Raw genomic sequence first — 13,638 nt, forward strand, 5'->3', positions numbered from 1 at the left:
TTAAATGAATGTAAGTTCATCATCTTCTAGGTAATTTTGCAGCATTATGTGTTTCCTCTTCCTTTTTGTTTGATTTTTTTATTCTTATTAAGAGAGTAAAACAAGAAGAAATTTGAGAAGGAAAAACAAAAAGAAAAAGATGAATAAGAAAAAAAAGAAGAAGATGGTGATGATGATGGAAAAAAAAAGAAGCAGCAAAAGATGAGGAGGAGGAAGAGGAAGAGTTCTGAATTATACAGAACTTATAAGAATAAAAATACACCAAAAATTTAAAAATACACCCAAATATCTTCGTGTTACACCCAAATATCTTCATTTTACTCCCAAATTTACTACAAATGTAGAAATGAGTTATCTACGTGTACACTAAAATTAGCCATCAAAATCAGCCACCAATATAAAATACATGCTGAAATACAAATATACATTGAAAATAAATTAAACCACACATGTATTTATACACAAATACATTGGTGGCTGATTTTAGTGACTGATTTTAGTATACAAATAGCATTTTTGTACAGAAAAATATTTTCTCTAATGTTACATTTTTTTCTTCTTCTTCTTTTCCTTATTTCTTTCTTTCTTTTAGTTAAATAAATGTAAGTTCATTCTCTTTCAAGTAATTTTGTAGCATTATGTGTTTCTTCTTCTTCTTTGTTTGATTTTTTTATTTTTATTCTTGTTAAGAGAGTAAAACAAGAAGAAACTTGAGAAGGTAAAACAAAAAGGAAAATATGAATAAGAAGAAGAAGAAGAAGAAGATGGTGATGACGATGAAAAAAAAGAAGCATCAGCAGAAGATGATGAGGATGAAGAGGAAGAGTTTTAAATTATACATAACTTATCAAAATAAAAATACACCCAAATATCTTCGTTTTACACTCAAATATCTTCGTGTTACACCCAAATTTGCTCCAAATACAGAAAAATATTTCGTATAATGCTGCATTTTTTTCTTCTGAATTGAACCACATCTCAGCCACTCGATTGGATTAAAAACAATAATCAATTTTATTTTGGTTCAATTGACAATCTGAACTTGAATTATTCATTATATTCAACAACGAGATAACTGATGATGGAGGAGAAAGAGAAAAAGAAAAGAGGAGAAGAAAATCCAATGAGTAACATGACAAAGAAGAAGAAAGTGCGCGCTTTGATTGAAAAATCTGTTAAATTGATGTAGTAAAAGAGGGGCGTCGTGTGAAATATAATATATGGACTTGTATGACTTGTATGGGTAAAAGGCTTGTATGTGAAGAATAATTCTTTGATGTAATTACAAATAGATAGATATTGCAGTGATGTAGACAACATATGAGATACATGTCTGACACATGTCTTTTTCTCGTTCAACTCACATAGACATGTTGACATATGTCATTTCCTCATTTAACTAGCAAAAAACGGGTCAGATACATGTTATTTTTCCATTCAACACGTATGGGATGCTGCACAATTTTTTACACATTGTTTAAATTGGCAGAATTTGAAGAAAAAGAAAATAAAAAAAATATATGAAAAAGTGAATTTTTTGTTGTTTGAATGATAAGAGAAAATGAAGTGAAAAAAAATAATATGGAGCCCACTAAAATATTTTTATCCAAAGATGAAATCTATATGAAAAAAATATAACAAATATTAATAAAATTATACATTTATCTTTTATCATTAATGAATTATAATTTACATATAAAATAAATAAAGGTATTAATATAATTTTATACCGTATGATTTTTTTTTTCATTTTTCTTTTTATTCAAACTGTTATATCGAAAATAATATTTTCGATTATGATGTTATTGAATTCTTTGATAAGCCAATGTTCGATAAATTTACACTTCAATCATTGCCACGTGGTAAAATAATATTTCGATCAACCTCCAAATACATGTTACAATTAACTTTGGATTGGGGTCAATTAGGTACTCCATATGTACTCTCTATTAGTCGCAGACTCAACGGAGGTCAACTATGTCAAAGAAGAGGTCAGCAGTGCAATTTGTTAGTCGAAAAAATAACAAAGTTGTGAACTTCGAAGTATGGTCATCAAGGATGGTTGAAAGAGAGAAGTTGTAAATTTCGAGGTGGAGTCATCGAAGATTGTCAATCGATGAAGGAGAGAATGTTGATCGACTAGGACTCATCGAGAAAGAGTGAAGCAATCGAAGAAGTGAAAAAGTTAATAAGTGAAGATGGTTATTGGCAGTTACAGATAGCACTCAAAGAGAGCAGCAACGGTTATTCAAGGATTGACGCACGTGGAAGTTATATCTTAATTTGATTGGTCAAAGACTTCCATAAATACATGAAAGATCGAAGAAACAAAGGTTGGAATCTTTTCGGAGAAAACACTCACAATCACTCACATCCCCAGCGACTTTCTAAGTCGATCAAGAGTCTTTCTTCTTCAAAGAGTTCTTTCCATGTCTTTACTTTTCATTTAAATTTTCTGCAACTTTCCTTTTCATGTAATTTATCTTCTTTGTAATGTCATTTCGATTCCTTTAAATTCAGCAACTTTTATCCTTTCCAATCTTTACCTTTCAATTTGTCCTTTATTTTTCCAAACACTTTTCCTTTATTTAATTTGATTTTCCTTTTATTCAAGTCATTTAAATTTTATTGTTCAATTCGAATTTCTGCAAAGTTTGGTTTCTTCTTCTTCGTCACTGTCAAAGCATGGATTTTGATGCAAAATAAAACTGATACTCATAAAGAGGAGTAGGTTTCGCTCCCAGACCATTAGATATCGAACCACCATCGATTTGCTAAAAATTGACAAAACAAATTGGCACGCTCAGTAGGACAGTTTTAAAATTTAATTGTATAAAAAAATTTGTTGCTTTCAACTGTTGCATTGTGCATGCAATGTTGATATTTGGTGCATGCGATTAAGAAGTGGTAAAATTGTTACCATGTCTGACGAAGTTAATCGAGATTACCAAGTGGGCTCCTCGTCGAATAATCTAGGATCGATGGCTGAGTTTCGACAATATATTGACGAAAGCCATAATGATTTAGTCAACCTGTTGACTCACCAGATGACTACTATTTTGAATCCTATCCTGACTGACAATGAGTCAAAATATGATTGATTGGTTAAACAAGTCGAGAGAATTGCTCGAATTGTCGATTATGATGAGGAGAATGTATTTAACAATACTGAAAGGGAAGAAAATATCTCTTATCTCGTTCGACGAGACCAAAATGCTAATGTAGTTTTGAATAGACTTCGCACACAGTTTGGATATCATTACCATGTGACAAGGATTGTCGAGGATGTCCTCAATGGAATGGGTATTATTGACCTCCTATTTCTTTTCTTTGTTTTAACCACAATCTCCAGGAGGTCAAATTCAGCCTTTAAACTACTGTTTAATTATTTCATTGTAATTATCCAATATAACAAGAATGGAATCACGCTCTGTAGGATTTGAACCTACGACATCGGATTTTGGAGACCCACATTCTACCAAACTGAACTAAGAGCACTTATTATTTATTTTTTTAATAACATAATAATATTATATTATTAAAATATTATTAAATTATAAGTGACCCCAATACATCAACGTGGGTTTCATGCATCGACCATATTTTGTTTCTACTTTTCTTTCTATAGTGCAAATGACAGAAGTGCCAATGGGTGTAAAAAATTCTAAAATAATTACAAAATTCGCAGAAGAGGCTGGAGAGTCAACTGTCGAGCATATAGCTCACTATTTAGTCGAATTAGGAAAACTAGTAGATAACAAAAATCTGATACTGAAGTTTTTTCCTGCTTCATTAACAAAAAATGCTTTAACTTGGTTTTCAAATCTGAGACTCAGTTCGATTTTAACGTGGGTACAATTGGAAAATACTTTTCATGCTCAATTTTATAGAGCAGAATTGAATATCTCGTTGACAAATTTACTTACAATAAAACGAGATGATTGAGAATCGATAGATGACTATATAATTCGATTCAAAAATACTCGTAGTCGATGTTATGTGTTGGTCCCTGAAAGCGAGATCGTCAAAATAGCCATAAAAAATCTTGGCTTGTATATACTCGAAAGTTACTCTATATGCATATCTCATCAATCTCTTTGAGTACTAATTGATCAAATATATTCATTTTAATCTTTTCTACTAATTTTTTTATGATCTCATTTATACTGTAAACGAGATACATACAAACAGTAAACGAGATAAAAGAGGAATATTTATTTTGATAAATATTTTTTAAATTATTTATTTCAATAATTATTATAATTAATTTATTTATTAAAAAAATTCTAAATTATTTGCATTATTACTAGGCAACTTCACCAAGGGCCCACAAATAATTGACAAATGACGACAACTAACGAGACGGCGTTACCTTAGATAAGATCATTTCACCTTCCGAACCAATAAAGGCTAATGACCGACGCGGTTCGGGTAGAAAAATCATAGGCTCCCGAAGCAAGAGTTAACAGTAAACGTTACGACAATCATGGTTTGGAAGGGACTCACGTCATCCCCCAAAAATACCTAGTCTGGTGAGCCAACACCTGTCCATTTCCCTTAATACTGAGTCATTCAGTCAGAAGAGGCAGCCTGGCTGGCTGGCTCTAACAGACTTTCTCTCTCATCACAGAGGTCGGTGAAAACCCAACCCCACCACCCTGGACCCACCTTTGTCTCCTTCCCTCTTCCTCTATATATCATCCTCTCCCCTTTTCTCTTCTCAATTCATATTCTCCTTCGCCATAACAAAGCCATTCTGTTCTCTATTTTTTCTTCTTTTAATGTTAACCAACCTTCTACTTCTAAAGAATTAACAAGAGCTAAATTCAAGAGATCGTATATACCTTTCCCTTTTAGATTCTAATTTTTGTGTTATTAACATGGCAACGGAGATTTTGCGGCCTCAGGATTGTTTAATTGAACGGATCAGGGTTCCTCCGGCGTCGTTTTCGCGGCGAAGAAATTACCCCAACAACTACAGTAACTATCATAATAGTAATAATTTTAGCAATCAGCATGCGGCGGCATCAAGATCCAGCTCCCGGAAGTCCGTTACCCGACCCGATCAGAGGAAACGGGCTGTAGTTGCCAGCGGTCGATAAGGTGACGATTCTCCGGAGGGGGCAGTCGCTGGATTCGACGGCGGCGCCCGCCGTGAACAGCGACATGTATGCTGGATCAGCGTTCGCGGTGTCTCCGTCGCCTAGCGCGCTCCCTCTTCCTTCTTTTCAGACGAAGAAGCAGCCCTCTCCGGCGGTGGATGACTCCGCAACCAGAGATCTGAGGCGTCTGCTCCGGCTCGAGTAAGATTCGGGTCGGTTTGTCTGGTTCGGGTCTAGTTGGTTCTTGACCCTTATTTCCCTCTTCACCAACATCTAGAATCTTCTTCTCCTTTCTCTTCATTTCTCCGTTACCGTCACTACCGTTACGGGTAGGTCCTTACCAGTTTGAAGTCCCGTCTCGACCGTGATTTTTTTAAACGGAAGGATGGGTCTGAAATTGGGGGCCGAATACGTTTGGAGAAGTTTGGATTTAGTGTAAGAGCCGTGTGACACGTTTGTTTGCTGATGGCTTAAAATAAGAATTAGGTTCTAATTTCAGTTTAGAATTGGTGGAAAAAAATTTGAAAAAAAAAAAATGAAGGAAGGAAGAACCGAAGAAGCTATACAAGTTGAGGGAGTAACTAAGGGGGTTGTTCTTGTAAAAATCCGGAAAGTGTTGTGGTTTGGTGGATGTTGGATGTGAAAGTGAATGGTTTTTCTAGCTCATTGTACCCTTTTTGTAAAGTATAAATGTTAAAACTTTAGGGAGGTTTGAGCAAATATCTTCTGAATTTTCTTCAACTTTTATCACGCGTCATCTACATCTAGATAGACTTTCATACGATTTCTCCGTTACATTATTGGACTAATGCTTCAATCAATTGATATCTTTGGAAAAGAAATTTTGTTTGAAGACTTGAAGTCTAGAAATTGACTATATTACTATAATTACTTTTAATTTGGAAGAATTATATAATTTTAATGTTATTAATTTATCTGAATAATAATTGTCTGGGATCAAAATTAACTGGTAGCTTAAAAAAATAGTAGAGATGTAGGATTGTTCAATTGGAGTGTAATATTTCTTGGTAATATTGAACTACTGGTCAATCAGAAATATTAAATTAGAATTTTTTTTCAGAAGTTATTTATTTTAAAAAAACAAACCGCATACAAAAATAATCTCTGGGTACTTAAGAAAAAAACACTCGATAAAAATTGAAGATGCTGCCATGAGAGAACTTTATAGAGGAACAGAACAGGGAGAGGAGAGGAGGCACAAGTTTGCTGGCTGTGCTGCTTCCTTCCTGCTTCTGCTTCGCGGGTGTGCACTGAGCACTCGTTTTTTTTCTTTTCTGGACTTGACACTGCCGAGCCCAATACATACAACAATTGTTTTTGGTCATGATACATACAATAATTTAGGCACTTTGGAATTTTAAGACCAAAGCAAGACCAAAGCACCTTGGATTTTTAGACCACAAAAAATTAACACACACTAGATTTCAGATCATAAGGCCCGTTACTTATAATTAAACATTTCTATCTATAAAAAGGAACCTTAAGTGGTTGAGATTTGAGACTCTGGATTTAGTACGATTTTGTGATTTGATAGTTAATTTTTTATATAAAATATAATAGTAATTATTAAATTAGTTATTATATATTAGTATCTAATTTAATATGTTATCAAATATTTTATACAAGACTAATATATTTAAACTTTTGTTTAGTTATCAAATATTTTATACAAGACTAAGATATATTTAAACTTTTGTTTATTTACGGTTGATTTATTAATTAGAGAAGTGTTAATGGCCAGTAAATTTTGTAATTTATAGTTATCAATTAGTTATTATTAATATTTTTAATACTGTGAGATTACATCAAATGATATATTAGTCATGTTTTAATAAAAGTGCTAACTCCGTAATTTTTTTTATTAATTATGCTAATATCTATCTTTTAAAAATACACTTAAATGTTTTCTTAGAATTTAAATACTTTGCAAAAATATATGAACTACTAATACGGCACTTATATAAACATGAATCTCATGTATCATTAAATCAATCACAAAATAAAGTTACTTTAGGCAGTTAGCTGTGGTTCTCCATTCCGTGAAATATTTTAAATGTCAAAGAGTGAGAACATAAACGACAAAAAAAAGTGACGAGGGAGGGAGGTAAACAACGGTCATTTGATTGATGAATAAATGATCTAGTTGCTTTATGCTTCCACTCAAGAACCATTCGAAATTGGCAACTCGTGCTCTTCAGAGTCTGTACGATTATTTTGTTTCAATATAATAACTGGACAACTGGAGTTAAGTGCATACGTGAAGTTGCCTAATTATATGTTAACGAACATCAATCAATTTTTTTAATTTTAAATTTTTACTTTAAATTTTAAATTTTTCAAAAATAATGAAAGTCAAAAGAATAGTTAAAAACTTAAAATTTAATTCTCTATACTTTTTCTATCGGGACGCATGTATGGTTGTGAATATTTAGTATTATCATCCTTAAAGGCTTAAACACCTTATTCTAGTATGTAAAATGATCTCTATTGAACTTTTTCCCCTGAGAAAAGATGAATAGAAACTAAGTCGAAAGAGTCTCATTTGCATCATTGTAAAATCATTTGATCAATCATCTTATGATTTTGTTAATTGCAACGTATTCTTTTAAAGAACTTTGGAATAGGCTAAATTAAATTCTAAGTTAATTTTTTTTTTTTGTCTATGATATTTTTTAATTCGATAGGTAAATTAATTTACCAATTAATAAATTAGAGTAAAGTATTGTTTTTGTCCCCAACGTTTGGGGTAAGTCCTATAATTGTCCCTAACGTTTCATTCGTCCTATTTACGTCCCCAACGTTTGAAAACTGATTCAATGTTACCCTCCCGTTAAATTGACTGATGGAACACTAACGGAGATGCTTACGTGGCTAACTTTGTCCACTGTGGCAGATGTTTTTCTTAGTGACCGTTACTGAGAAAGAAAAAAAAAAAGAAATATTTATTTAAATTGGGGAACCCTAATTTGAGAATGAACCTCTTCTCCCCTTCTTCTTCTCACCATCGCCGACTCTGCACTGGTCGTTGGTGAGTCAATGGCTTCGCAGGCCTCTCAGGCGGCGCGCAGTTGCAGTGCTTCGTATCGAAACAGCAGCCAAGGGAGGCGACGGAGAACAACTTGTTACTGTGGGGAGAGGCCAGTGCTTGTGACTTCATCAACGGCAGAGAATCCCGGAAGGAGGTTTTGGGGCTGTGTAAACTATGGGGTAAGTAGAAAACGTAATTGTTGGGGTTTAGCTGTTACCTGGTTATCTGATTTGAATTTTTTTTCTGGTGATGGCCTAGATTGGAGAAGAGTGTGGGTACTTTGTATGGGCAGAGTCTGAGAAGGAGCAAGAAGTTCCTCGATTGAAAAGGAAAATCACAGGATTGAAGGGTAAAGTTACAACACTTGAGAGGATGTTGACAATAGCAGTAGCAGTAGCTTTGGTTGGATGGACTTGTGCTATGATTTTGTTGTGTGAAAAATTGTCACTGACAAGAAATTGGAGGTTTTTTCTGCATTAAGGTTGCAGAACATAGGTGGTAGTATAGGCTTGTTGGTAATATCTTGTCTGTATTTTGGAGTGTGGGTGTAGGGATTGTGTTGGATCAAATGTAAGATGTTGATTGAATGATTTTGAATGAGAATTCATTGTTACCCAATTTTTCTGTTCAGTTTACATTGGCAGGGAACATCATTGAAGTAACTATTTGCAACCTTGATTAAACACTTCATTGTCAGGGAACATCATTGAAGTAACTATTTGCAACCTTGATTAAACACTTCATTGACACTTCATTAACTATATAGGCGATAGTCATACAAGTTAACCAACAAAGATGTCATGCAGATATTCAAAAACTGGATATATAAGTCAACCTAGATAAGATAAACATTGTTTTTGAAGTAGCAGCACATCCAAATACAAAAAGTGAAACCAACATCCATAATTTCTAACAGAAAACAAAATGCAAAATAAAAAAGGTATCACAAGTGATATAAGTTCACAAGTGACCATAAATCACTCCAACTTCTTCCATGCTCTTGGTGGAGTCCTGGCCATGAACCTAAGGGTGGACTGGCTGACCCTCTTCACTGGAGTGGGCAGAACCCTTGCAGTGGTTGGGGCTGGTGCAGAAGCAGTTTGTGAATGATCCATGGCTGCCCTTTTCACTGCAGCTTGTGATTGCTGGGAGCTGACACCAGAGTTTCTCTTTGGGTGTGAGGGTGATTTGTTGTTGCTTTCCTTCTGCTTCCTATTTGCACTTTCACTAGCCTTACTAGAAGGTGTCTTGGCGGAGAGTCTCACACTTTTTCTGACCCCTCTCTGTGACCTCCGCTTTGAAGCAGAATTACAAGCAGTCTCAACCTATACACAAGACAGAGCAACAATTAATTGAGATAAGGAAATGATGAAGACACCAGTAAGCATAACAACAAATAATATATAACATATACTTACAGCAGGAGATGGAGTGACTTTGCGCTTCTTTGGACAACTCCTTTTGTTATGACCAGAGCACAAACAATAAGAACACTTTTGTTGCTGTCCTTCACGAGACAGGCCAGTCCTACTTGATTGCTCATCAGCAGCTCGTGTCCTCTTCTTCTTTGGCCTCCCAATGGGTTTTCTATAAGTGGGAGGCAACACATCCTCCATTTGTGTTCTGTCCCAAAGGTTTGGTCCATTAACAGGGAACACAACATGTTGGTAGCAAGAGATGTATGCAGCCTTCTTATAGTAGTCAGATACATAGGTATCAACGTTGAAGCACATTTTCCTTATACAAGTCATCGCATGTGCACAGGGAATTCCAGACAGTTGGAACTTCCTACACGAGCACTCTTGATTCCTAAGATCCACCACAAATTTTTCCTTCCCCCCATGGATACTAACCACCTCATATGTATCACGTCCAGCATACACACTTACCCAGTTCCCACTTAGTTCAGCCTGTTTTTCTATTTTAACTCTAATTCGTGGTAGCACATCTCTATTGTAAGGCATTATCCTATCCCTATTGTCAGCACAACGTTTCATTATATAAACACGAATATCCTCTAGCATGGTCACTATTGGCTTCTCCCTAGCCTCAACCAGAACAGAGTTAAACACTTCACACATATTGTTGACTAAAGTATCACACCTAGGTCTACACACAAACCTGTGACGACACCAGTACTTTGTCGGTATCTCCATTAGATAGTTGTATGCCCCTTGATCCACCTTCTGTATCTCAGTCATCCTCCTTTCCCATTCTTGATAATAGGTAGCCTTGGCAGCATTCCACATCATTAGCTTCAACTGGATCCCTGGATACCTCTTCTTGAAATTTGCATACAGGTGTCTAACACAAAACCTATGGTCAACCCCAGGCAGAAGCTCCTCAAAAGTTGGCACTAAACCCTGTTGCATCCACAAAACAAATGAGTGTGCATTATTCAATGTATACTACAACAGTTGTATAGTAAGGGGTAGAGAAAAGAATAGTACCTTCTGTTGGTCAGACATGAAGGTGCAGGTTCTAATCTTGTCAACTCCCAGATCATCACACAGAAGCTGGAGAAACCATGTCCACGAGTCCTTGGTTTCAGCTTCGACAACTGCGTATGCTATCGGAAGAATTTGATCGTTTGGGTCCCAACCCATTGCAGTTAGGAGCCAGCCTCCATAGGGTGTCTTCAGGAAGCATCCGTCCAGCCCAATCATCGGCCTACATGCCATGAAACTCCTCCTACAGGCATCTAACATCACATATACCCTCTCAAATCTGGGTCTTAAATCTACCCCTGGCACTGGTCGTTCAGAAGCAAACTCCGGAGGCCTCTGGACTTTCAAATGCACAGAAGACCCTGGGTTAGCCTTCAGCAACTCATGGCAGTAGTCATACAACCTTCTATACTGCTCTATGTATGTCCCCTGCAACTCATCCAAAGCAAACTGTCTGACCCTAGAAGCCTTGGACTTGGTCAACTCCACATTCCACTTTGTGTAGGCTTTCCTCATTAGTGTGGTTAACTTAATCTTCGGGTTCTCAGCAATTTTATTCAGAAAAACTTTACTCAGCCACTTGGCATGCATGATACCAATCTTCAACTCCCTGGAGCAGTTGTGCTTGTTGTTGCAACTCTTCAATTGCCAAGTTCGCTCATGTTTCATCTTTCCACAGTATGCATACCACTCACAACCCTCCACACACTCCACTTTAACCCTCCTCAGATCCACCTTAGAGAACCTAAGACCTCTTCCACTACTGACAGCATATGCAGTCACACAGTCTTTGAACTCCTCCCTTGACACATACAAGGTTCCCACTTCCCACTTGTATTCACTCATGTTCTTCAAGGGCCTGTGAATCGGAAATCTCTTTCCTATGTCCTCTTCATCATCACTCAACGGAATATCTAGAAAATCCTCACTGTTATAGCCCTCATCCTCATCCCCAAATCCTCCTAAAATTTTCTCCTTGCCATTAGTTGGTGCAGCTGGCTGTGAAGATTGACCCTGGGACTGACTAGCTATAGATTCTTTTGGCCCCTCTTCTGTGATGTTCACATCAACTAATCCTTCAGCTCCCTCCCTATCATCATCACTGTCACCAAAGCCAAGGCTTTCATCTGATGCATTTCTATCAATTGAATCAGAGCTCCATGAACTTTCACTCCCCCTAGGTTCATAGTCATCATCATCAGTAGTCTCACTCCCCTCATCCTCATCTTCAACAGCATCATTGGGCCTAACCTCATCCTTTTCAGTGGGCCCATCAGTAGCTGGTATTGACCCAAGCCCAACACCAGGGCTTTCATACACAACAATTGGGCCAGGCCCAGCCTGATCACTTCCTTCAGCATGAGTAGTAATTTGCCCAGGTTGCACATCTTCTCCCACTTCACTTGTCTTGTGAACAACATAAACCTCAACCATATCATCTCTCACCCCAATTCTTGCCATATCCATGGCATCTTTATCATTTTTTAGCATGCTCAATCCTTCCTCTAAGCTAGCATTCACAGCTTTATACCACATCGCAGCGATATCCTTCTTCAAATAGCCCTGTCTACAAACTATCTCATACACCTCAATCAAACTCCATTCATCGTCATTACAGAAGTCTACAATGCATGTCTCCCCACCCAAATACCTAACAGCACCTCCTTCAAGCCGAAACCTCCCCTGGTGATAAATTTTTACACTAAAGTCACTCATCTCTTCCGCTATGTTTCCTATTACAAGTTTCAAACATCATAAAACCACGGTGATTAGTGTGAAGGCCAGAAAGTCTAAATCAAAATATTGCCCTTACATCAACAACCCTAAACCCTAACAGCAACAAGATAACAATGACAGAACCCTATGCATACTCATCTTTACTTGCATGACCTATTCCCATCAAACGAAAATCAACCATAGATTCAACATACCTTTTCACTCTGTCTCGTTTCCGAGTTCCTGGTACCACCAACACGGGCCAATGCTGTTCTCTGTAGGGAATATAGACCACACCAGCACGCTTCAATCGGTCTTCTTCCTTAGTAATCGAGGGCGAAGAACATGCGATCACAAGTCAATAGGGTTTACGGAGTGTGGGTGGAATGCAAAGTGTTACATTTTTCGTAGCTCTCTGTTTGCAAGCGTTTCGTATGCTTAAAGAAACATTACGCGCGAAGGAAAACTCGTGTCAATACACACGAGTGAGGTTACCAACGTCTCTGTTCCACGTAAGCATCTCCGTTAGTGTTCCGTCAGTCAATTTAACGGGAGGGTAACATTGAATCAGTTTTCAAACGTTGGGGACGTAAATAGGACGAATGAAACGTTAGGGACAATTATAGGACTTACACCAAACGTTGGGGACAAAAACAATACTTTACTCAATAAATTATTATATACACAAAATAAAATTTAAACTTTTAATTTTTATTTAAGTAAACGAGTAAGCTGACCACTCCACATCATGCAAGTAAGTGGATAGGGATGACAATAGGTAAGATAGGGTGGGATTTGGAACCAACCCTAATTCTACCCGCATGTTAAGATTTTTATATAAACTCAACTCTATTCGGCCTATCCGCAAGTTGAGAATATCTCAACCTTAACTCTACTCGTTCTTAACCTGCGAGTATTCTATCATATCTGCAGGTTACAAAAAAGATGCAACATTATTATAAAACTTTATGATAATTTAAAATACAACTGATTTTTACATATAAAAAATTATTAAATTATTAATTAGTAATCTTTTTTTAGTGGCTGAAGATTCTTTTCATTTAGTAAGATCTTTGGTTCAATATCTACTTAAAACATTTTTATATAAGTATATAACATATACATATATAGGGTGCGAGTTGGTTGAATAGGATTGAGGCTCAACTCGCACACTACCAAACCCCATAAAAATTCTATCCGCATACTATCCTACTACTTGCGAATTGGGTTGACAACCCGACCAGATAAGGTGGACTTGGAGTAGAGTAGATGTTGCCATCTCTATAAGTGGGTCCGTGCCCTTTGCAGCTATAAAAGGAACATA

The 13,638-nt window shown here is 36.4% G+C and overlaps 1 protein-coding gene, 1 non-coding gene and 1 pseudogene across 3 annotated transcripts; 2 read left to right on the forward strand and 1 right to left on the reverse strand.

Moving 5' to 3' along the window:
• Positions 1 to 3,424: 3,424 nt before the first annotated feature.
• Positions 3,425 to 3,498, reverse strand: TRNAW-CCA (transfer RNA tryptophan (anticodon CCA)). The gene has a single exon. It is a non-coding gene; the product is annotated as a tRNA-Trp (tRNA).
• A 1,219-nt stretch (positions 3,499 to 4,717) lies between these two features.
• On the forward strand, positions 4,718 to 5,822 carry LOC107465045 (uncharacterized; annotated as a pseudogene). Its single transcript, XR_008002686.1, has one exon. The product of XR_008002686.1 is annotated as an uncharacterized LOC107465045 (transcript).
• A 2,337-nt stretch (positions 5,823 to 8,159) lies between these two features.
• Positions 8,160 to 8,833, forward strand: LOC107465132 (uncharacterized). The gene is made up of 3 exons (XM_016084126.1): positions 8,160 to 8,330; positions 8,410 to 8,553; positions 8,783 to 8,833. Exons 1-3 carry the CDS (start codon positions 8,160 to 8,162, stop codon positions 8,831 to 8,833), a joined length of 366 nt encoding a protein of 121 aa, XP_015939612.1.
• Positions 8,834 to 13,638: the final 4,805 nt, after the last annotated feature.

The sequence above is a fragment of the Arachis duranensis genome, chromosome 1 (assembly GCF_000817695.3).
Source record: "Arachis duranensis cultivar V14167 chromosome 1, aradu.V14167.gnm2.J7QH, whole genome shotgun sequence".
In the NCBI taxonomy this organism is placed as follows: domain Eukaryota; kingdom Viridiplantae; phylum Streptophyta; class Magnoliopsida; order Fabales; family Fabaceae; genus Arachis; species Arachis duranensis.